Source organism: Grus americana, chromosome Z (assembly GCF_028858705.1).
Source record: "Grus americana isolate bGruAme1 chromosome Z, bGruAme1.mat, whole genome shotgun sequence".
NCBI lineage: Eukaryota > Metazoa > Chordata > Aves > Gruiformes > Gruidae > Grus > Grus americana.
Window position 1 is genome coordinate 84,156,228 of NC_072891.1, and position 26,274 is coordinate 84,182,501.

Genomic DNA, 26,274 nt, shown 5'->3' on the forward strand with positions numbered 1-26,274 from the left:
AATCATGCACGGGAGCTGAGGCAACATTAAAATACCTAGACACAAAGCAGTATAATGATATTCATGAACAACAGTTCATTTCTGATCGTTGCTTTTTGACACAGAAAACAGAGAAAATAATGTAAAAAATTCTCAGGACTCAATCTTTGATTTGTGAAAGAATGAAAAATTCCACATGGTTTCTTTAATAATAAAATCGCTATCAGTAAGCGTATCTTTTTGTAGTTTTGACATAGACTTCACCTCATGCCTTGACAGCAGTTATCGGAAGGTGGAAAAAATATTCTGAACTTTCAGAATGAGCACTGGGCTAAAATGTTCATTTTATGAGGAAATGTTATAAGCAGACTTCAGTGCATAAAATGTTTGATTTCTTCTCCTCTCATTAGGTTACAGATGTAGGTGAAAAACAGTTACTCACTGATAAAAGTAGAAGTCTTTTCTATGAGATACTCTGTGCTCTGGCTAGCCCGAAACGCGAGGACACACGAGGATATAGCCTGCTTGCTGAGGTGACTGAGAAGTTTGCTTTTTCCCTCTTGACTGGGATAATGTGTGGATCACCAGGAGAAAGGTTAGTAAACTTGAACTGATAATATGTTTTGGAAATACATGACAGCTTACCAATACAGTAGCAATTTAAATGACATTTTTAGATAAGGGACTTGTCTATCAGCTGTTACCTCCATGAAGATGTGTTGCACTCTGTCACAATCTTACAAAGCTTTATATTGGCACTGTGAGCTGGTGTTGCAAATAACTGGTGTATTGATATGGGGTAGCTGTGGGAGTAGGAGTCAGGAGATCTGGGATGTATTTAGCTCAAATATTGCCTGGGAAAGGATTAATTAATCTTACTAAGAAAATAATATGTAATTTCATGATGGAGAGCTATTTTCTGAGACTTAGATGACAGTAAGAACCCAAAATTTCTACTGGCATACTCTAATTTCTGTGTGCTTGGTTTTGCTCACTTGAACATTTTTTTTTTTTTTTTAAAGCTACTTGTAGTTTTTACATGTAGTTTCAAATTGCTAGTTTTGTCTGCAAGCACATAATACACTGTGGTCAGGCTAATGGGCAGGGGAAATTGGTGGCTGCAGAAATAGATGACATTCTTTTATAAGACAGATGGTTTTACAAAGTGGGTTTCTCCCACTGTGAACCTATTAAAAAACTGGTAGTTGAATTTAGAAAAAAAATACGTTTTTTCCCCTCAGAAAACCAGCATGGTTTATATTTCTATCGCAACTTCTTTTGGACATGTAACTTTTCTTGCCATTTCCTAAGTTGTAGGGGATATGAAGCCCATCTCAGCCAAAAGACAGTAAATGGTGTAAATATCAGCACTATCCTGAACAGTGTCCGAACTTGAAAGTTCAAATTCTTTACTCCTAGTATTTTTTCATCATCTGTTGAGAATAAGAGGTAAAGCAAGATCACCCATTTTAAGGCCTCTCTTTCTTATAGACTCATCTCTACGTCAAGTTATAAAGATGAGTATAATGATAACCTGGTTTACTATGGAGGGGTTTTGGTTGCAGATCACAGTGAGCAAAATCCAGAGGGGACATGAAGAAGCTGAAGTACATAATAATTCAGCCCCTCTTTTTTCACAGCAACTGAAACTGTCTGTCCATTAAATGTCATAAAGCCTAAAAACAATGGAGCAATAAAGTGTTAATGAAAATTCATTTTAGAGTCATTCTGTGAAGAATAGTGAAAGCTCAGTTCCACTTACCAGCCTAATTGCTTTTCCTTTTCCACAGAGGTAAAAATATCCTTGACAGCTGCCCATACATTGCCATAATGGCTCACAACTGGTTTCCTCAGCAAATCAATGGACACAGATTTGATGGAAAAGATGGAGATTCTATTCAAGTACCTGAACATTTACTAGAGGTGTCTGTTGTGTTACCTCCTCCTCAAGAAGAGAGCTGTGAATCTGTACAGTTCACAGAATATAGCAGCCAGCAGTGGTTCCTTACTGGAGATAAAGAACTTGCCCTGAAGAACAAGGTTTGAAGATCATGCAATTTCTTTTTTCAATAAATTAGTTTAATTTAGCTATTGCTCATTTTAATGTATTTAAAATAATATGACCATTTTTGCGTGTGTATCTGATTAAAATGAGCACTGACTGTTCAATTTTAATATTAAATTTGTATTTACTTTGTACGTGTTGTTTCAGGTGTTTTCTATGAGTTTGAAGGGTCGGAGTTCACGCCCTTTGAAAGATAACAATGAAGTCATTTATCGGATTTATGCTACAGGAAGTCGGATTGTTCCACAACAGTCTCTATGTCTCCTCTGGAATCAAGCTGCTGAAAGGTTATTTTATTAATCTGTTCAATTTTCCAGTTTTTGCTGTGAACCTGAGTGTTCCTAAGATGTGATAACTCCAATTAGATTGTTTACAAGTATAAAATGGATCCATTTCCTATTTGCCTTTTTCCCTTAACTTTCCTTGCCTTTGTAGCAGCACGTAAAACTTTCCATATAATAAAATGTGTAGTTATTCTAGCTCAGACATTTCTCAGACTTCTACTCCTGCCTTTTTTCACCAAAATACCATTTAGATTATGTAACAATGTGTTAGGAAACGCTGACAGGCCATAAATTCCATAATTGCATCACTTCATTAACGTTACTGACTTTTTACAGTTTTTATCAAGCAACCCTTCAAGTCCATTCTTACAGAAGTAAAGAACTAAACCTGCATCTCTTGTGTTGCTTCAAGTCACTGGCTCAGAACGTTCCTAATTTGCTAATATCCACTCTTTTCCTTCGGTCTGTGGAAGACACTGAGCTAAAAAAAAATGTTAAGGAACAAACTAGGGATTTATCTAGTCTGGTGGAGACAGGATACTGGTATCCTGTCTCTAATGGTGGCTAAAAGAAAATGCCCAGGGAAGCATAAACGGTAGTTCCCCTAATACTATACTCTCCAGCGACTGTATGAGCTGAATGTCGTTTTGTCTATTTCATACCCCAAATGATTTGTCTACCACAAACTTGTCTAAACTTTTCTTGCACAATCCAGAATTTTAGCACTTCTTTTGACAATGATCTCTATAGGGCTATTACTTTTTGACAGAAAAGCCATCTCCTGTTTGTTTTGAATATTGGTGCTACTAGCTCAAGTTGGTGTCTCCTGGTTTTTGGAACAAATGGTGAACTGCTGATTATTTTCCTTTCTTGTTGCTACTCATACTATTCTAAACCATGGTATAAAGTTTTCTGTGTCTGCTTTTCAGTGCCCTATTATTTGATTAGCCTGTGTCTTTCCTGTTCACATGCTATGAATTGGTGAATTTGGAGAGAATTATGTTCTGTATCCTGCTGAGATCCAGTTGGTTTAGATATGAATTCATTAGACTGACTGGATTATATCAGTCTGTCAGTAATATAAACTGTTTCTCTTCAGAAAGGAGATGCAGCAGAGTTTACCTGGATGCTCTCGTTCTTTCTAGACACTGCATCTTAGAGCAGATGTGATTTCCACTAGAAATGGCTTAGCATGTCACCTGTCTTTTCAAAGACAAAGAGAACATGAATTTTAATTTCAAAACAACAAATAGCAGTATAAAATGAAGTGTTCTCCATAACGGGGTAAGATATTGTGCAAGTTAGGTGACAAACTCTTTGAAAAGTCAGGCATAATTGTTGCAGAAGTTTTACAAATATTTTTTAATAAAAATATTTTTTTCGTTCATGAAAAAGACATTCATTATCTTACATTCACATTTGTTTGAATCATGAAAGTAAAAACAAAGCTATAAATAATATTTTAATTTCGTGTAAATGTGCTATGCTAGAACTGCACCTGAAAGATTACACAAAACCCCTATGCAATAGTTTAGAAAACTTGGTACTTCAGAGATACAGCAACAATTTTCAGTCCTGCTTACTCTGTAAAATATGCAAGTCCATTTCCAACTTTGTGAATCTTTTGTTTTGCAGCTGGCTGTCTGATAGCGGGTTCTGCAAGGTGGTTGATGACACGTCAGACTATGTGGAATGCTCTTGTTCTCATATGTCCATTTATGCAGTTTATGCCCAAACAGATAACTTGTCTTCATACAATGAAGCTTTTTTCTCTTCTGGATTCATCTGCATTTCAGGTCAGTTGATATAAAATAGTTTTGTTTTTAATAACAACTGACAACCTGTAAGATTGTTTGATTTTTAGTGATCTTAGTAACTGATGACAATCTTTTTAACTGGAAGGGTATTGGAGAAATGTTAGCTACCCTCCTGCTATTGAAGTTGCCATCTGGTCTAGTATTTGCACACTGATAAATTTTGCTACTGAAAAAAAAAAAATGCAGCAAAGAAATATGTTTCCTTGTGATGTTTCATTGAACCATACAAAAGAGAAATATGTCATAGAATCATAGAATGGTTTGGTTTGGAAGGAACCTTTAAATATCAGCTAGCCCAACCCCCATTGGGAGTCACTTATTTGGGAGGAGAAAATTAAAAATCATAAATTCTCTTGTGCCCCTAACAGCAGTGCAGTTGTCTTTGTCAAATCTTTCAGACACTATTCTACCTAGCATGTGAGCTCTTTGGGAGTTTTAGCTGACGATTTACACCCAGAAGTGATAATTTGGAGGGAGGTTCCATATCACATGTGTAGAGCTTCATTACACTCTGCTGCCTAACTGCTACCTGACATCTTGGGGGAAGCCCAAGAGTTTACTAGTTCCTGACAGCATGAGAAACAAAAACAACGCAAAGCAACTAAATCCTCTATTTATCCCCTCCCAGAAAACTGCCCTAACAGACTAAAGCCAGGCTCCTTGATTGTTTTAAAACTTCAGCCATGAAAAAAGAAGACAGAGAAGAAAACCCTCTGGTTTTCACCTACTTCATACAAATTAATTGTTTTATTTAACAGTAATGAAAGAAATTTTTGGAAGATAAAAATAAGTGGATTTTAAAATACAATTACGTTTCTAACAGATTTTCTTAGTGAAAGTAAAAAAAAAGCCCAACTATGATGAACAAAAGTAGTTACTGGTTTACAGGAAAAAAAAAAAAAGTAAATTGATGAGACAAATATGCCATAGAAAGCAAAATGCTATAGAAACTGAAGAAAAAACCTATACAAAGTAAGGCAATATGCTGTAGAAACTGAAGGTGAGAGAAATATTTTGCTGAACTGGAAGCAGTAAAATCTTACAGATCCTAGCACTGGTCATTTTCTGTAGTTGTATGTCTCTTCAGAATGTATTTCAAAAATTAAAACAGTTTAGCCTGGTTAAGGGTTTGCCTTGAATATAACTGCAGTGCCTTTCAGATTCTTTGTCTGGTTGAAGGCATTTCCTTGCGTGGTTATTTATGTTTAAATCTAGTGATTAACGAATTGCTTTAGACTTGAGAACTGTAAGGATATTATTTATTGCTCTAACATCTCCACATAGGTGTGAAGCATTAAAAAAAAATAAAATTAGCACAGTAGAGTGAAATAGAATATTATTATTTCTGAAATTTTCTTATATAGATACTTTTATAAATATAATTAGGTAATTTTTGAAAGGTTTAGAAATAATTCTTTCTGGAATTATTTATTTCATTCATATATTACAAATACTTGTAGTTGAGCAACCAGTCTATCTCAAGAGGCACAAAGGTCTGCTGTAAGTATCCAATTCCTTGTCCTTCCTGTGGTGTGGAAGAGCACAAACAATTAACTCTAGATGAGCTTTAGAAGTGTTTTCCTTGGTGGCTCGCTTTCCCAGAGTCCTTCTTCCAAGAACTGGGCTCTTCCCATTTCTGCTGTGTTCATGTTCACAAATGAATTAGTGAACATAAAAGTGGCATTATTCTTTCTGAATACTGCTATAATAGATTTCTATGCTGAACACAGATTAAATGGGAGACTGGTATTTAGAAGGTTATATCTATCTCCTAAATTTATCCTAAAATTTATCTCCTTATTTATCCTAAAATTTATCTCCTAATTTATTTGATTCTAAAAGCATTTTTGGATGCAAATGACAATGAAGACTTACCTTTGGTTTATATTTAACTATTGTGACAATCATCCATATCATGCACAAATTAGAAAAAAAAAAACCCTGCAAAAATAACTGGGTTACATTGTGCAATTATTTTAGCTCCCAAGCCTATGAAAAAGGTAAATAGATGTTAGTACTTCAGTAACAAGTTCATAAGTGATCCTACTGTGAACCAAAGTGAACATATTCTCTCTGTAAGTTTTTGTTTTGTTTTTTTTAGTGGTTTGCACCTTCAAGATATCCAGCATTGTTGTTCTTATCTGGCATGGTTTATTAGCTTAAGCTCTGAATTTTCCTTTTTTTTGTTGTTTTTTTTGTTTCTGTGTAGGTTTTACTTTGGCTATTATCTCCCACCTCTTCTGCACCAGGTGTGCAATGTTTGCAGCTAAGCTTCTCACTCACATGATGGTTGCTTGTTTGGGTACCCAGGTAAGAAAAAAGGCCAAAATGTAAATTAAGTACATTGTTACTTTCCTTTTCCACACTTCCATGGCCATGTCTGAACAGACCTCCTTTCTTTTTCTGCATTGTAAACATTTTTGGAAAATGTAAAATTTCAACACACGATACTTACAATTAATCCAATATTCATCTCCTATCTTGGGAATTCAACTGAAATTATACATTTTCTGAAATATTTAGAGAAAACTTATGGTTGATATAGCCACATGAGAAGATAGTCCTGTATGTTGAATAATAAATGTTTTGATGATAGGGTATATATGAGATGAAAGAGTTCCATCATTAACATCATTATTAAACAGATTAAGTAATCATAAATTCTGTGGGAAGAGTTTATTTTAAGTAGTAGATTCTGAAAGCTCTTTTGCACTCTAGTATTTGTAGGAAGGTATAGTTATGAAAAAATTAAATAATAAACGAGAATAAATTGTAGAAAATCTTCCCAGTTCTCTCATGCTGGTTCAACTAGTAGGTAATAGAATGTCAGCAGACTGAAAGAGACTATGTCTTTCTGTCCTACAAAATATTATAACTTCCTTAGCTTTTGGACATCTGGTGCAATGGAAAGCTATGAATAACCTCAACTACCTTAAAATTACTTTATGGAAAGATCCCTTAGGAAAGAGATTTTATGTATCTTTTTAATGCTATAAAGATGACGTAAATACAATTTTAAATATATGCTCAAGGCCAGGATGCTGAGAGAAGGTAAGCATATTAGCAAGCAGGTACTCAGAGGAATGTGTGATGTCAGGGAAATACTCTGTAGATAGTCAAAACTAATCAAAAAGTTTAGTAACTGGCATATCTCTCAGACAAGCTTTTGTATATTGCCGTGGTTGATGTATTATTTTATTCATGTTACTTCCTGATGCAGCTCTTTGTTGTACAATGGGGTACATTGATAATGTTCATCACACAACTGGACTTAAAATAGAAGGAGCTGGAAAGTTCCTGACAGCACTTTAGAGATCACTGGATGCCAGCCTGTATCCTGCATCCTAGGGTGCAAAAGTATTTTGACATCTCTGTTCCTGATTTTTGAAACACGTACTTAATGGTTTGTAATAGCTCTGTGTAGTGACACAGGAAGCTAGTTTGTTCCAGGGACCTTGAATATGCATGGTTACTAGTGTACAAATGTGCAGACTTAATCTGGGACACATAGCTCATAACACTGGTAAGTGTTGCATTTGGTAATGTGTCAAGATTATACAAAACAAGACTACTGGGAGCTTTACAGCGCCTTTTACAGTCTAATGATAGATTTTGCAAAAGCTTCTTTTGCGTTTCCTTTGTAGTGAGTGTTGTGTTGTCTGTGTTCCCAGAATTATTTCATATTTTGCATATAATGGAACTACGCTTACCTATGTTGCGTTTTTTCTATCTCCAATACTTTTCCATTTCATTGGCAATATCTTGCAATTCCAGTACAAGAGAAGCTTGTTTCTTTTTACAGTGACTTTCTTTTTCAGAAGTCGTCTTTTGTTGTTTCTCTGTGAGGACTCCTTACCAGGTCTTTCAGACTCTTTAAAACATCCTAATTTAAAAACAGAATCACACAGAATGGTTGAAGTAGGAATGGACCTCTGGATGTCATCTTGCCCACCCCCCCTGCTCAAGGGGACACCTAGAGCCAGTTGCCCTGGACCATGTCCAGGTGGCTGTTGAGTATTGCCAGGGATGGAGAGTCCACAGCCTCTCTGGGCAACCTGTGCCGGTGCTCAGTCACCCTCACAATGAAAAAGTGTTTCCTATTTGGAAAGGAAAAGCTCCAGGTGGAGCCTCCTGGGCTTCTGTTTGTGCCTGTTGCCTCTGGCCCTGTCCCTGGGCCACTGAAAAGAGCCTGGCTCCATTGTCTGTGCACCCTCCCTACAGGCATCTATATACATTAATAAGATTCCCCCACAAAGCCTTCTCTTCTCCAGCATGAACAGTCCCAGGTCTCTCAGCCTTTCCTCATAGGAGAGATGCTCCATCTCTTAATCATCTTGATGGCTCTTTCTTGGAGTACCTCTGCTATGGAGACAGGCTAAGAGAGTTGGGGTTGTTCAGCCTGGAGAAGAGAAGGCTCTGGGGAGACCTCAGAGCCCCTTCCAGTCTCTGCAGGGGCTCCAGGAAAGCTGGAGAGGGGCTGGTGCCAAGGGCAGGGAGTGCCAGGCCAAGGGGAATGGCCTGAAGCTGCAGGAGGGGAGATGGAGATGGGATGTGAGGCAGAAATCCTTCCCTGTGAGGGTGCTGAGGCCCTGGCACAGGTTGCCCAGAGAAGCTGTGGCTGCTCCTGGCTCCCTGGCAGTGTTGAAGGCCAGGCTGGATGGGGCTTTGGGCAACCTGGGCTAGTGGAGGGGGTCCCTGCCCATGGCAGGGGGGTTGGAACTAGAACTCAAACTGTTCTATGATTCTATGAACTTGCTGTCCAGCAGCATGCCCAGGGCCTTTTCTGCCAAGCTGCTTTCCATGTGGGTGGCGTCCAGGATATATTGGTGCATTCATTGAAGGAAAGTTGGTGTTGCTGTTTTGATGATGATTACATAGTTCTTTTAAGTATATTGCATACATTTAGACGTATTTAGTAATTTTGGTTGGAAGCCACCTCTGAAATCTTTCTTGTTTAAACCCCTGCTCAAAGCAAGCCCAGCTGGGGTCAGGTTGCTCAGGACTCTGTACAGTTCAATTCTGAGCATCTCCAGCAATGGAGGTCCCACAAGCTCTCTGGGCAACTTGGTCTAATGTTTGACTACCAATTGTGAAAAATGTCTCCCAGTACCTAGTTTAAATTTCATTTGTTGCACCTTGTCTCCCTTGTCTCTCAAGCTGTCAGTATACATCTGCAAGAAGTGTTTGGCTCCCTCATTTCTAGGCATTTCTGTGAGGTAATTTATAATAGTGATAAGATTTCCCACTCCCACACTCTTAAGACAGGGTCTGAGAAGTTAACTTCAGCTTTTCTGTCTACTTGCTGTTTTTTGTTTAAATACACTGCATTTAAACTGTTACGTGAAATGCCGATCTGTGCAGAATAATACTTGAGAACAGTTCCATGCTGTGTGTAAATATAGCAATTTAGAGATAGTCTTTAGAATGGTTCTAAGTCCTGTTGCTATTCTTGCTCAAGCCCTAAAGTCCGCAGATCTCCTGATCTCTTCTCCTTTTGCCATGCAATTATTCTGTAGGTTTAGAACAAAACTTTTGAAAGAGGATTTTAGCAGGGTAACTGCTTAGCCAGCTAGCTAGCTGAGAGAGGAAGTAAAGATGGTTTGGGAGCAGGTGTTGAAGAAAAGAAAGTGGCTTTAAGGCAGAGTGAAAAGAGAAGGGACGTGTTTGACAAGAGTGAACTGAGCTACTGTGCTAGCTGTTCTGAGCAGCTGAAGGAAAATCTTTATGCAGTTACTTGTGTAGTGATATGCTGGCATATGTTCTGCCTAGAGAGAATGAGCCTGATTGGGAAGCCTAAGTTTAACAGAAAATTCTAAATAGAAGATGTTTGTACAGCTATACGCACTTGCAAGTATCAGGAGAGTATATGTATGAGCGGATATTTACATTGCAATTAAATGTTTTGTGGTCTTGCTAACCAATGACCCTGTATGAGAGGAGTTATTTAAGACAGTTTTAATTGACAACTTACTATGTGAAAATCAGCACTTAATAATTCCTAGTTTAAATACAAGGAAAATGTTAGTAATGTGCATTTTTATCTAGTAATATTTAGGCAGTAGTAGACATTGGTTTTGTACCTAGTAGATCTCAAACCACTTTAGAGAATGAAGGAAGCTGGTGTTTCTCTATGCAGCTATATTTTTACCAGAAAAAAAAAAACCTAAGAAGCTTCTCAGGTTAGCTCCATGGTTCTGTACATACGTGAATAATTGGTTTTCCTCTAATGTCTGCACTGGATGTTTATTTGGCTTGTAGCATTTTTTTTTTAATTGCTACTGGTGCACTAATTACTGTTATCTGCAGATGGCAGTAAAACCTTGTCAACGCATTACTCAGAAATTTGCTATTCCAAACTGTGCCTGCTTTGTGGTTGCTCACAGTAATTCGTTACTCTGTCAGGGATGGGGAATGGTGATTCACAATATTCAACCTTCATTTCACTATTAGTGTGTCTAGATCTTCCAGCATTAATGGATCATTTGTAAAGCATTCAAGAATGGATGTTTCACCAAGTGTTTGTTGAAACTCATTGGAAAGACGTAAAAGCCTAGATATTTCTAAAGCTTTCTTTTCTTTTTTCCATTCTGATATTTTTACTCACAGAATCATGATGTCTCTAGCAAGCATTATTTCTTGAATCATTAGTTAGTCATAGTATTCTCTTTGTTTAACCAGCATGTTATAAGTTTATGCAAGAATACCTTAAATGCAGAAGGAAAAAAAAAAAAAAATCACTGGGCTGAGATTTTAATTTTTGGAGTAAATTTATGTGAAGATTTGTGTATTTGAAAAATTAAAGCATAATGAGAACATACTTCACAATGTCTCAATACAGTCATACTAATCAATAAAATTCTCCTTTTCAAAAAACTATAAACGGAGATTACAATCTTAATAGGAACCATTCCTTATGGTCCCGTGCTTTTGCCTGGGAATTCCCAGGCAGAAATACATGAATAAGCACTTTGTAGGTGGCTTGTGCATGTACACTCGGCTTGATGCATCTTGTCCACATTGAATTTCAGTGTGTATGCATCAGCCATTTCTACAGCACATGCTGAGTATTGCAAATGACATGAACATGTGCTGAGATCCGTTTAGATTTTTCGCATGTGCACTGCTGAGCTGCTCTGTATATGTGCAGTAGCTATTTCTCTTGAATATTTGAACATTCCCAATCTGTTTACAGCCTTAATTGTGTACAAATGGCCTGCTATTCTACTGGCCAGTAATGCAAAATTAAATTCTAACAGTCAAATATAAAAAAAAAAGGCATATGGGGAACTGTGTTATCCTCTTTTTGTCAAACAGTAAGTGTACATTTTCCAATTTAACCAGTCCTCAAGCTACAGTAGCGCTTAGCATCATCATAATATGGCAATAATTACCAAGCTGGCAAGCCAAATTCATCCTGCCATTGACTTTGGTAGAAATGCTTGATGAATAATTATACCTACTGTGTTTAACTGTTTGAAAACTGTGCGTTACTGAACCTGAACAGAAATACAAACATACCTGTCAGTTATGGTTTTTAAGAAGAAATTGTGCAAACAGTCCTCGTGAAAGAAAAAAAAAATGTTAAACATTTATTTGAAAATTATAAACTGCAGCCTTGGTAGAATTGTTATTTTATTATTTGGACTTACTCAGATTCGGAGGAAGATAGAGAAGCCTTCATGTCAATTCAGTCCTCCCTTATGGTAAGCCTGCTCTTTTTAGTCAGCTGATAAGAAATACTAATTAAAGAGCTGTTTCTGAAGAAGTGCATATGAAATACTCCTTGTGCATATGAAATATGAAACTCTTATGGAATGGGAAACAACAAATAATTTTATGCATAACTATACAGTTAGATCCCAGTTGCCCAGGGTGAGGGAATTTGCTTTGTAAAACCTAATTTGTTTGAGGACAGCTAGGCTTGAGATTTGCTTGTTCTGATTTCCTTGCTGTGACCTGACAGCAGTAAATGATGCTGAACTCGGTACCATCTGCCCTTCAAGAAGTTGAGCAACCCATAAGATGTGAGAGGGCACAGAGAACCAAAAGAGAACTGGACTCAGTGATCCAGGATTGGTGCCCACTCTCAAAATTCAGCTCCATGTTAATGCATTTTATCCTGTTACTCTTCAATGTGAAATGTTTCAGTAAGAAGAATGATGAGTGCTAGGTAGTCTTCTTACACCCTTAATGTCAGCGTTCCTATCTTTGGGATAAAAATGTCTAAAAATTCTCATTTAGAGAAGGAGAGATTCTACAGGTGGTAGTTACAATGGAAAATGGAAAAGATTTCCACTTCTTTTAGGGGAATATTGTAACATAGTCAGTAAAACTGGATATTCTTTGTATTTTGGATTATTTGGTGTCATGAAAGTGATTACAACCTGTCTCAAATGAGTACTCAGCCATTAACTCCCTCGGTGGGATATCATAATGGCTAGATTTCTTAAGAACGTTATGCAATCTCTCTGTCCCTGCACAATTTGTGTTAAGACAATTGTGGAATATTCCATTCATCCTGGGATAAGTGAAGTTTTCATAGGATGGGCAGATTTTCCTGCTAAGCCTTTTGATGTTGTATTTCCTAAAAAAGGAAAACAGCCCTTCTGGTAATCATTTAATCTCACAGGAATAAATAAGTAAATATTCTTGGAAGTCTGTTTACATTACTTCCACAGAGGCTGGGGTCACGCTCAAGAGTCAACGTTAGACTTCAGTTGATACCACATGATTTACTTAGTTGATTAAATATAAGAATGACAGTTATGTTTCCAGCAACTCTGTATTTACAATTGATTTTCATTTTGTAGTAGAAAAGTAGCTAAATTAGTTTAAATTGCTGCATTTCTGTTAAAATTAGAGTTTGGTACAGCACAGCTAGCTAAGACATGTTGGGGATGTCAGAAGGGAAAGACGCATCAATAAGAATGTTTATGTGGGTAAGCTGCTCTCACCCGTTCCTTACATGACATTTGTATGATCACAGTAAATGATTGTGAGTTGCTGTACAACCGCCACACTGTTCTGGGATATGCCATGTCTATTCCTTCCTCCTGCCGATAACGTGTGCCAGTATAATACAGCATGTAGTGATTTCTTGGAGTGTCACCTGTGTTGTTGCCTTTGCAAGAAGAATGAGCACCTAAACCTTTCCTCCCAGGGGCTATGTTAGTAGGTTTCATACTGAATTAGTTAATTATTTATTAGCTGATATCAGTCATTCCTACCAAGTCAGAGCACAGTGTTAATTTCATGCAGCTTCTTTCAGACTCAGTTTCAACCCAGTCATAAGTAGAATTATTTGGGGTTTAGTTCACATAAAAGACAATTTTGTAGTAGAATAATCTAAATTGAATGGTTTTATAGCAAAGCAGTACAGTTTTATGATCAGCAATGCTCCGAGGGCCCATCTGTATTACTTTATATTACTATTTGTGAGTCTGCAATATCCAAGGAGAATCAGATAGTCAAAGCTGAAGCTAATCAAGGATTTGTAGTAGAAGAAATTATTTATCTCAAGATGTCAGTGGCTTTATGAGCTGTATTGATCATATATACATATACACACATACATTTTAAATATATATATATAAGGTGTCCTCTGGTGATAGATAGGGTGTATGAGGTCCTTTAGAATCCAAGGGTCAAGAAATCCTTATCTCAAGCAGTGGGACACCTGGTCATCAGAATAGGTATTACACATAATATAACAGTGAGGAAGAACAGCTGCTGTAAAACAATAAGCAGTTCTTTACCCTGATCACCTAAACGTCATGTGAGGAATTGGGAAGAGTATAGCTTACCCATGGGAACCTTACTGCAGCAACTTTCCCTCTTTTCCAGTAGAGGGAATTGCCCATGGAGTTCCTGGCCAGAGTGTGCAAAGTGGGGAGGAGAACAGGCATGAAATTGCTGTGGCTCTGAGAGGCTTGATATAAACATGAGGCCACCTGCAAATACTTAAAGCTAAAGCTCAGGCAAAAGTAAGAGGCAATGCAGATGCTGTAAGAGTGGATCTTCAAGGGCTCAGTTTAGAGAGTGTGGGGATGTAGAAGCAGCTGAAATATCCCATGGAAAGAGGGCAAGAAGAAGCATTCTAGTAGTCATGGCCAAGTGATGGTGCAGGCAAGAAATAAATCTGAGATACTCATATAATTTAAATTTTATGTTGTGTTACATCAACCAACACGTGATTTTGGTCTTTCACTGATAACTTATCACTACAGCAGAAACCATATATTTCTGCTTTAGTTATTCATAGGGATAATGTTTCTTTACCACCCTTGCTCACTTTTCTGATATTGAGTCACCACATAGTATTGATGCGCACGCTGTTAGTATCTTCTTATAGATTACCTCTTAGTGTTTGCCAAAACTCAGATATATGAGCAACTCTATAACATATGTTAGAATGCTGCTACATTATCTCACACCTCCTGTCCTCATTGCAAACAGTCAAATGTTCTGTTTATCACTTTAAAGTGCAAGAGTATGAGATTTCTATCAGCTACTAATGCCTTCCAGCTCTTCTTTCATTATACCCTATTTTTTCCCAACATCACAAACAGTTGGGGACCACACACAGAGAGGAATAGACAGCCACATTCCCAAGTTGCCTATGCATTGCTTTTCTCTGTATCTTAGCGAAGCAGGTTATGCTGCTGCCTCTCTCTGCTTCATGCTTTTCATTGTCATTTTTCAACTCATACTCCCATTTTCTGCCTCCTTTCTTCCTCTCCCTTTGTTCTGTCCACTCATGCATGCCATGCTGCTTTAATAAAAAAGTAGATATCTATTACTTCTTCTAATTAACAAATCTCCCATTAAATCTCCCACTCCTCATTTCCCCACTAAAGGCTTTCCTCAGCCCTGTCTTGATGGAGAGAAGAACTGCAGCAATTGCTATTACCCATAAATTCAGGTCCTAGCAACAGCTGTGCAGTGTTAATCTGAAGTTTCCAAAACATTCTTAACTTAGCTTATCTTTTGGAGGAAGAAATCCATAGGCGTTCATGAGCAATAGTGCTTCAATGGTTTTCCTTTACAGCTAATTAAAATTATACTAAACATTGAATGTTTAGCTTCTGTTTTTATTCAGCCACTGTCACTTTTTGTTTGCTTACTTCCATGTGCAAGAAAACTTTAAATGGGCCTTTTTGTTTCCATTTTTGGCAGTTTCTCATGACCTATTTCTTCATATCTTCCAGGCAGCTAATGTTCCATACACAGTAGATTAACAAGTCCATTTCAATCCTTAATTAGATTAATTATTAGTATACATGAAACCAGAGCCTGACCTTGCCACATTCATATGGCAAGTGCAGTTTTAAGCGTATTGGAGTCCTGATTGCAAAAAACTTAAGATTTTCATAACCACCAGCTTACTAATGATTACAGTTTACTGTGATTAAATACACTTGTATAATTTCAGATAGTGTGATCAGCAGGCTATAGTAGAATTTTATACACTGGTGGATGTGATTTTGTTCACATGGTGATTTTTTTCCTGTTGTGGTACAGCAAGTGCCTTTTGAAAATGATATTGTGTGGATTTATAAGGATCAAACAGGTCATAACACGAAGATGAAAGACAGTTCATTTTGGTTATTCTTTTATTGTCCCGTGTAGGTCATGTCAGTATTTTGTGCTAAATAAAATATAATTTGAAACTAACACACTAATACAAATGTAGATCTGAATGGACTCTGAAGAATGACCATGAAAACCATAAATGCTGGAATGATGGTGAATGATCAGTGAAATAAGTAATGGCTGTATATTAACCAGAGGGAGAAATGAGGAGCATATAAAGTAGTTCACTTGCAGAAAAACCCCCAAATTAATTGTATCCAGTCATGAAAAAGGGCTTAAAAGCCATCATGGTTGATCACAGATTATGCTATATCTCCATGTTTCTATTTTATTAAGAATCTTTTTTTGTATTAATTGATTTGGAAATTCAAGCAATATCTAAATGATTGCTTGCATAAGAAGGCCTCATGTAATAAAATTGCAAAATATATGACCAGATCATGTTACCTACTTCAAAACATTGCACAAAGCAGTTCAAACGCACTGAGGTGCTATTTTGATGGGAAGCCAGTCATTGAAGAGGGATCATATGTCATATTCTGCTCAGTTCTTTCTAAATTAATAGCTAGGCAGAACTCACAGCTGGTGGACAACCATTCATTCAAAGAAAATGAAGGAGCCATGAAAGCTCTTTTTTGAATATGATGGATAAAAGAATAGAAACCAACTTCTAAAACACAAGGCATGTGCATCAGTAGAAATTAATTTGTGTGGCTGGAACATTTTGCTGAGGATAATAAAATTTTATGTGTCTCTAGGAGAGAAGAGGGAGGGAAATAAGCAAACATGAGATAATGACTTTTTTTTTTAGTTCACAGCTGGAATGGGATAGGAATCTTCCCTTAGTCAATAATTGGGGGTCAGCTGGCAAGAAGTAACTTGGAAAACACAGGAATTAAAAGTCTTAAGAGTGTCTATCTGTGAGTAAACAAGCAATTGAACCAGATGAACAGCCAGCCATCTCATCATTTACTGGGCATATGACATATCTGCTGCACCCAGAGGACAGATTTTCTGATGAAAAGTGTTAGGCCCCTCCCCACTATTTATCCCTGGTTCTTGCACAGAGTGTCCAAAGACGTGCAGCATTTTATTGTGTCCTGCAACAGTTGTAGACGGATACTGCTGTAGTCCATGGTCTGAGAGAGAGCTGTGTGTTCCAGCCAGTCCCAGCGCAGATCTTTCACCACGGTATAGAAGCAGGTGGCAAACAGAGGACGTAGAAATGTTTTCACTATGTTATACAAGGTCAAGTGGATCCTCCTTACGTGTGCTTTCAGCATGATTGTGCTCTACAGTTTCCAGGTTCAAAATCAGGAAAACCCAGCCTTGAAAGTAAGTTAGGAAATAATTTCTTATTTTGAGACAAAAAAAATTTTTCTAAAACAAAAACTGAAGCCCTGGTTCATGATAGGTGACCTGTTGGTTTGGGTTTTCTGGGGGGTTTTTCTGTGTGTTCCTACAAAGAGAACAAAGTTGGGAAGAGAGGGAAGTCATACAGTGTAAATGTGTCCCATGACGATACATCAGTCCTCTAAATCGAACAGATACATGTATTTTTCCCACCATCTCTTTCACAGGTGTGCGTGATTCAGCACAAAATAAGCGAGGCAGATAGAGAAATGCATAGCCAAAAAGTGTAGATACAGAACTGTCTGTTCTGTGTAAATTCACACTTAAAAGTGGTTCATAGTTACAATTTGTTACTTCTGAAGTATTTTTAAAATATTGCAAGTTGTGCTTGAGTATAATCTGTGATCTAGATACAGACAATTACATGAACATTTTCAAAAAGTCTCCACGGGAGATAAAAGACTGAGCTGTGTAACAAAATATATCCTCTCATTTAATCATGCTCTTTAGCTGGTGCAGATGTCTTACCTTGGAGCAGAGTTTTGGGTAGATGGGTGGTTAATGTGTTCCTAAACCTCATCTTAACGATTGCCAAGTCATTAATTCATTATGATACACAGAGCCCTACCCTTGACCTGGGAAAGGTTAAAGTGATGTTCATATATTAATCTCTTTATTTTGCATGAACATGTAACTTGCCTTCTACTTTATGCAGACCAGTATATGGCATTAATACTTTGCAGCTCATTACTAACTTTTGGCTGAGGTCAGACATGATGGCAACTAATCACTTCAGGATAATTATTAGTTTGGATGTCTCAGCTTCCCAATGTCAAAGAACAAAAGCTTTCAGGATATATTTGATAGTAAATGCTATCTATTGTTGAAATATGTTTTGTTAACGTCAGACTGGTTTCTTAAAGCCTTGTGTAAATGTGGTTTCACTGGAAAAGGAATGGAATAGAAGCAAGTAGGGAAGTTGGATGAAATGATGTTCACCATGTGATTAGTACGTCTAAAGCATTAGCTCTTCAGCCACCTTCTGTGCTATAAAATCCTATGAATTAGTGATGGAAAGGTCACATTTATCTTCCTCTACCTATGTCAGATATTTCCTCCATAATGTATTCTTGGTCAGGTCTATTTAATAGAGTTTTAAATGAATTTAGCTTTGATGCTTCTAGCATTAAGATTGTAAGCTTTCTTTGTTCTGTGCCTGTATGCTCAGTACTACTAAAAGGATGAAATCAAAGGTGAACTTGTTCTTAATTGTACTCATAGATCATTCCTGACACAGGAAGCAAATGTTAAGCTATGTTGCTCTTCTCTTTAGAAGCATGAATGAAAAACGGGTCTTTTTATCACACGCACAAATAAGAAGTAACTGTTTTGAAATCCAGTGATAGCCGTGGACTGAGCCTGCAGCTGAGCTTGGCTTGCTCTGGCCAGGAGCAGGAGTTCCTGGGAACTTCCTACCCAGTCCTCACTCTCTTGCTGCCTGGAAGATTTCTCTTCAGATTTATAATAAACTTTTACTAAGCTCACCCTAATTTAGGGGTCTAGAAAGTATGCATCGTAAAATAATAAAATGTGATGAGACCTCTCTGAAGATAACCGTTCACAGCTGTCATTTTTAACATCCTGCTGCAGTATGTGACACTCATCCACACACACAGAGCTGCAGTAACTTTCACAGCATTTGCTAATGCTCTAGGTCTTTCAGGTTTAATTTTTTTATCTTTATATTGAGACCGTTCACTTTTGGAGGCGGAAACACAACATACCAATTTGCAGATCTAAGCAGTCTGCCCAAAGGCATGTATCATTCTTTACCCCAGCTTTCACAATGGCAAGTGTCCTTACAAAGCTTCACCATGGGAAAAAGCACCTTCAGAAACTTTCTGTGTCTGGAAAGGCTGAGATGTACAGGTGTTATATAGTGAGCCTGATAAATGTCACATTCCAGTCGATAGTCCGTTTACAAAAGGGAAAAAGAAGCCACTTATTTTTCTAATCTCTGAAATTACTGACATGTTATCTTCAAAATGTTGTGATATTCTACAGGATTCTCCTAACATTTAGCTATGTATAACGCAACAGTTGTTCCCTTTACCAAATTAACTGCCTAATTAGTTAATACATTTTTACAAAACTGGAAACATTTTTTATAAAGCAAAACCAAATTAACGTGAGCTTTTTTTTCAGTAGTTCATTGCCCACTTATTTAGTCCATAGCTGTATACAGGTTGCTCACTCGTAGCTTCATTGGTTTGTGAAGTGCTGCACTGTTCGTGATACTTACAATGTGCTAAACATTATAAACAGAAATTGGAAGAAATGAACTCGCCTTAGGCATTTTTAATATAAAGAATCCACTTTGGCTTTAGCTCCAGCAGACGTCTTTCCTGCCTGAAGTTCCCACTGAACCTTGCATCATATTACCCTTTCAGAATATTTAAAGTTGCTGAGGGTTGTTGATTGAGAAATAATATATATATATATCAGATGACTCCAACTTTGGAGGTCATCACTTGCCGTCAGTGATGAAAATGTAAGCGCTGTATCTTCACTTGGCTTATCTCATATTCCCCTACAATTTAGTCACAAGAAAATTGATCACAAGAGGTTGTAGTGATGCTGTCCTAACATGCACTGAATGATCTTGGGTGCTAAATAATCCTAGGTACATCCATTACTTAGAACACCAAACTACAGAAGAGAAGTGCTTTGTAAGACTTAATTTGGCACCATCCTAGTTTTTGAGCTACTTCTAGTTTGAGCTTGGATAGACTTAATCTTCCTTCTAGTAGCTTGTATGGTGCTAAACCACAACACTACTATGCAGGTGAAGAGTTGAACAAGATGTAGCTATAGTAGCTAGCTTTCAACCAAGGTCCAACATTATGCTTTCAAAATGTCAGATGGATTTGCTACTTTTATTTAAGGGGAGAGAAGCATGCTTTTTAAATAGGATTGCAGTTCTACAGAGTAGAATAAGTGGGTAGAGTCCCTGTAATTTCATTTTCAGCATTTCTAGTCTGAAAAAAAGGGAGTTGGGATGTATTCTCAACTCAGGCTCAACATTCTGCTTTCTAATACTGTTTCATGTCCACTTGTCAGGACTTTGAACTAAGCATTGTAGATTATTTTCATAAAATGAAAAAAAAAATCATGAGGTTAAGAATAGGCTTTTGTTATATTAGAAACTAATATTCTTTAAAGAATCTAGCAAATTATGAGCTGTCATTTGCTCACTAATAAAGTGGGTTTAGATGATAGAGATAGATGGATTAATTGTGGTACATGCCCAAAAATGAATGATTTCTAGGTCACACTGTTGAACATATTTTTTAATATAGCCAGTGCTTTCTAGGTAAGATTTGCAAAGGTTTTTGTAGTAGCTTCCTATGACAGACAGTACTGTTCAGAAAAGTCAAGTATCACTGACAAATTAGGAACATGGATTAGTCATCTCAGACTGTAAGTTCCCTTCCCTTTCCCTGTGCTACCCAAGACTTCCCTGCATCTCAGGTGGAAATCTAGAGAACAATATTTTCCTTATAGTTTGCTTTTATCCTCAGTACAACTGTGCGATCAGTTTAATAACATAATTGCCCTCTCTTTGTTTATCATGACCTAGCAGAAGACTAGCAGTTGCTATACTCTCGGATGATACAGGATTTCTAAAACTAATTCTGTTTTTAAGTTCTATGTTTGGGTTTATTTTTGCTTGTCTAGTTTTATATTTCCTTTTGGAAGTATTGTGCTGAGAAAAACAATGCAAATTTTAAGTGCAGCAATAGCATGCTATACGTAGTGCAGTTGCAGGATGTGTTTAGTGTTGTCATATCCATGAAATTCCGTTCCAAGCGTAATCCCAACGCTGACCTCTGGCTTGCTTTGAGTCAGATAAAGTTGAATATTTACCCTGAACTGCCTGTATAATTACAGTATTAGCCAAAGGGGTAGACCCTTCCCTGAAATATTTGGTCTTTAAAATATTTTGAGAATGATAAAATGGAAAATATAATTAACAAGAGGAGTGATAAATTTACTGTCCCACTGAACAGATCAGCAGTATGTAAAACGCAAATGGATTTTATCCAAAACCTGTTTCATCCTACAGGTGTTGATGAACTTGAACTGGGCACATGTAATTGTTTTTTGTTCTATGTGATATTAAAATATTACTTCCCCACACCACCATCATTTGGACTGTAGATATGTAAAACATCCCCTGTTTCGCTAAAACACCTATCCGTCAGTGTTGATAATGTAGCCATACCCTAGAACAGATGACAGAGCTTTGCTGGTCTCTGTGGAATTTTTCATGGTCTTTTCTAGAAGAGATTTTTTTCTTTCATTGTTTAAAACCTGGGTACTCAGGGAAATACTGTGACAATATATTACTTGCAGTTGTCCCTATTTTTGCTTCAGCTGCTAAAATATCCCTCCTAACTGTAATAGGTGTAGAGCCAAAGGTATGGAGTAGGTTCAAGAGTAAGTGCACTTTTAATATATCCTTCTGCTTTCATTGGATTTTTAGCAAGTCTGGAAGTCTGTTAAAAATAAGAAAAAGTTCTGTAGATCTCTTTATCGTTTGAAAAAACCCCGATTTGTGTCCTTGGTCTTCACAGTTGACTGCCCTTTCCTCAAGGTACTGAGGTTTCTTTGTCTCTAAGCCCAAGGAAGAATCCTGCTATTTGTTTATTTTAGGGGTTTGTAGGTGTTTCATTTTGGTTTGGGTTTGTTTGTTTGTTTGTTTGCTTGTTTGGGGTTTTTTTGTTCTTTGCTTTGGCAGACTTTCTTATGTTGGTATAGGTCATCAATATAGCACTTACTGATTTTCAATTCATTTTGGGAATGGTGACCTTTTTCCCCTGTGTGATAAGATTCTCATCAATTTTGGCCTTTTTTTTTTAATTCTTATTTTCACACTTCTGTATAAAATGATGAAAGTTTTGACTCTGTATGTTTCTTGTCAGTGGGTCATTTCTTCTCTTTCTGTGTTTTTGCTGGTATTTGTTCCAACATCAAATCTATTCATGAAGGTTCCTTCTGTCATGTAGTTGGTTGGTCCCTGCTTAGTAACACTTGAGGTGACTTACGCAGAGCTATGAACAGAGAGTGAGTTTGACCCAAATACAGCTGCTGAATAGATGTGCATCATAATAGGAATTAACCGGTCATTAATAGACAAATCATAGAACAGAACCACAGAACAATTAGGATTGGAGGACCTCTAGAGACCATGTAGTCCAACTCCTTGCTCAAAGCTCCCCATGCAAATTAGAGAATATACAGAGAACTGTGTATCTTAATCTGATCAAACAAGTATATACTTAAAAGTGGCTTGTTCCTTGCACTTATGGACTTTCTGGATGGATTTGAAATTCAAAATGGGATTTGGAGATTTTTTTTTCTTGATATAACTCACATTGTCCAAATTTATAAATCAAAAGCTTCGCATTGAAATGGATCATAATTAAACAATAGTCTCAATGCTCTAAATAGTCTGAACAATTCCAAACACCATTTATTTTTCAAAATGCTATATTTAATGATTACACTTGGAGGTGTGAACTAAGATACTTCTGATGGTTTAGCTCTGCAGATCATGTTGTTGACTGCTGAGTTTTAGAAAATACATTTATTTGGTTAATTTCAGTAGTTCCAATGCAGGTATTTTATTGTATGATATGTAATTCTGAGTCATGTGGAGAGAAGATTCAGTCTTAATCACTTTGGTTTCAGAGATATGTGGTTTTAACTTAAGAGTTTTATAGAATACAAAAACTTAGCCTTACCAGATACACTAAGTTTTTAATATTGTTTTCTAAGCTGTTTTCAAGCAATTCAAGCGAAACAACCAAACCAGACTTTCTCTCACTCTCTAATAAGCTGCCCAGAATACCTGTGTAGGCGTATCTGAGCTGCTCACTGTCACCATTTCCTGCTGAAGACTGAAATGCTGTTCTAGAGGTTCTTCTTGCAGAGCAGGTTTGACCAAAAGCAAGACTACTGCATATCTCTCACAGAATCCTTTAGAAGCCTAATCTCCACCTTCATTCCATTTTCTAATCTGTTTCTCTTTCACGTGGTCTCTATTGATGTGATCACTTGTTCCTCTCAAACTTAACTTTGATTTAGAGTATGGATCAAGATCAAGCAGTGTAGTGTAAAGTTAATTCCTGTCAATGGTGTCCCACTTCATGTGAAGTGAAGGTATATTTTATAGGTCAAACTTTTTAAGCCTATTATGATCAAAATATTTTCTTTATTTTACATAGAAAAGCAAAGAAAAGCAGCACACTGTGGTACAGGAAAATACTCCTTTGTTTGAAAAAAAAAATTTTAAAAGCAAACAAGTGAAAAGAAATTATCATGTGCTTTATACATTGTGTTGAAATTATTAATACGATCAAGAATAACAGCAGAAAATATTTCTGATAAATCCAAGCGTGTACAGGAGAACCAAAGCTTCTGTTAGAATTGGCCCCTCCTGAGCTAAATGGGAAGTAGAGTCCAAACAATTTTGTGAGAAACTAGAAAAAAGGAAGCAGTTCAGTGCTGCAGTCACTCAGTCCTGTTTGATTTACCTCTGACTTCATTTTACGTTCACTGCCAAGTTATAGCTGCTATATGCTGCTGAACTGTGCAGGATCCACCTTTCTATTCAGAATCTTTGTCAATAATTGTTCACAGGAATCAAAATCAACAGTTTCTCTTGCAAATCTTTGTTATAAACAACAACAAAAAGTTATTAGCATGGATAGTAATTAATAAAATATGAGTTGAGAACAAAATTAATTTTCCCATAATTAACCACAAATTTCATCACTGAAAAAGTCTACATCCTCAAAGTAGTGGACTAAGAAAATTGTACAGTAGCCTATGTTAGCATAGACTTTCTGCCCTGTGTTTTCTAGGTATTTTTGTTAGACAGAGGTGGAGCTGCGTGGGCACGTCACAGACGTTTTACATTGTCAGAACTGTTCCAACCGATGTTCACAAAGGCTGACTTTAGCCTTTGTGAGTGAGTTTCTTCACTTCTCTGTAGGGGTGTCTTCGTCCTGCTAGTATCAAACAAAGCAGAACCTAATCAGTACTTGCAGTGTTAAAACATGCACATAGAACTGAGCACTAGTCACAAAGTTGTCCGACAATAACAAATATTTCCTTTTTTTTTTTTTTTTTTTTTTTAGTATAAACTCAGAATATGGGTGTGGAAATTAAGGTAGCTTCTAAAATTTTATAAGAAAACTATATGCAGGGAGGTATAGAAAGGGAAGCATCAATGCTTATTTTTGCTTAGGTGGTTATAGAAGTATATATATATATTTTAATTAGACATCTAAAGATTGTCCAGCTATCTTGGATCAGTAATATGAATCTTATATAATAAATTATGGGGTAGAACATCAGAACTGAAATTACATATGATAAGATAAACTTCTTTAGTAAAAAGGTTAGTTACTAGACTAACTGAAAGTTACTAGTTTGGTTACTGCACTTGACACAGTAAAAAACATTTGTTTTTCTTAGCTGTCCAGTTTTTATCATTAAATCATGATTTACTTTCTTGAGAAATGTCAATATAGAAATATTTTAAATTTAGAATTTCTTTCAAAATCATTGCTTTAAAAAGCATGTGTTTATAATTAAGTAATTCCTTTTCCTTGACTAAACAAAACAAATGAAAAATTAATTATTTTGGTTGGTTTGACATTGGTCCATTTATTTAAGTGACATCACAGTGTCTATACTATGACTTTGAAGACTTAGATGATGAATGCTAAATTAATTTTATTAATTGATAACAATATATGAAACTACATATGATAAACTATTTAAGTCATATGTGAAAGTGAACACATACAAGGCAAAAACTCATTGTAGATTTTGTATTTGGGGTGATCATTGCTGTGAACTTCCACACAACTGCTAGAGTCAGTTGGCCACGTTGCAGGCATTTCGAAGACAACACAAGCACAATAGTAATTTTCTATCCCACCTGATACAATCACAGATAGCGTGGGTTTTTTTTTTTTTACAGAACAGGAATTAAATGGTTGGCCTGCAGTTCCCGGAAAAGTTGCTCTCACTCATTATTTCTGGCTTATTTATGTTTAAAAAATAATAACAACCAAGAATAAGACACTATTCAGTAACTTGTATTGCCGGAAATGATGACAGTGTTAAATAGATTTTCTTTTTGTAAAGAGGTCCAATTACTCCATTATTAATGATATTATTTAAGTACTCATTAAATGTGACATTATTTAATGGGTTCATGTTCGTTTAAAACCTTCATTAAAGGATTACTGTGGGGGGTTTTGTAGTCTTGTATTTTTCCATCCATCCAGTGTTATATTTCCTACTGTCCCTATGAATTCAGAAACTTTTTTATTTGGACAGTGAATTTGGCATCTTGGGCCCTTGATGAAGGTGAAGATTATGTGGTTTTCAGGTGATACAAGAAACTGGAAACAATTAAGCTTCATCGGTTTCCATTGTTGCACTGCTTTTTGCTGGGATAGAGTCAATTTTCTTTGCAGTAGCTAGTGTGGGGCAGTGCTTTGGATCTGTGCTGGACACAGTGCTGGTAACACGGGGATGTTTCCGTTCCTGCCGAGCAGTGCTCACACAGAGCCAAGGGCTGTGCTGCTCCTCACACCACCCCACCAGCGAGTGGGCTGGGGGTGCACAAGGAGTTGGAGGGGACACAGCCGGGACAGCTGACCCCCGTGACCAAAGGGATGTTCCAGACCATATGATGTCATGCTCAGCATAGAAAGCTGGGGGAAGAAGGAGGAAGGGGGGACATTCGGAGTGATGGCGTTTGTCTCCCCAAGTCACCGTTACGTGTGACGGAGCCCTGCTTTCCTGGGGATGGCTGAACACCTGCCTGCCCTGGGAAGTGGGGAATGAATGCCTTGCTTTGCTTTGCTTGCGTGCGTGGCTTTTGCTTTACCTATTAAACTGTCTTTATCTCAACCCACGAGTTTTCTCACTTTTACCCTTCCAATTCTCTCCCCCGTCCCACCAGAGGGGAGTGAGTGAGCGGCTGCGTGGAGCTGAGCTGCCGGCTGGGGTTAAACCACAACAATACGAGAGGGATATATATACATAGACTCAGTTACAGAGAAAAGAGAGAGCAAAAGACAGAGACTAGCTAGACCAG

General features: G+C 37.1%; 1 protein-coding gene across 1 annotated transcript in view; it reads left to right on the plus strand.

The window, feature by feature from the left end:
- The window catches only part of ADGRV1 (adhesion G protein-coupled receptor V1), a 270,084-nt gene that overhangs the window by 111,345 nt on the left and 132,465 nt on the right, over nucleotides 1-26,274 (plus strand). Inside the window, exons 80-84 of the mRNA XM_054810881.1 lie at nucleotides 390-574; nucleotides 1,770-2,019; nucleotides 2,192-2,331; nucleotides 3,964-4,124; nucleotides 6,355-6,455. Of these exons, the coding sequence (XP_054666856.1) occupies nucleotides 390-574; nucleotides 1,770-2,019; nucleotides 2,192-2,331; nucleotides 3,964-4,124; nucleotides 6,355-6,455 (837 nt within the window). The remainder of the gene's footprint in view (nucleotides 1-389; nucleotides 575-1,769; nucleotides 2,020-2,191; nucleotides 2,332-3,963; nucleotides 4,125-6,354; nucleotides 6,456-26,274) is intronic.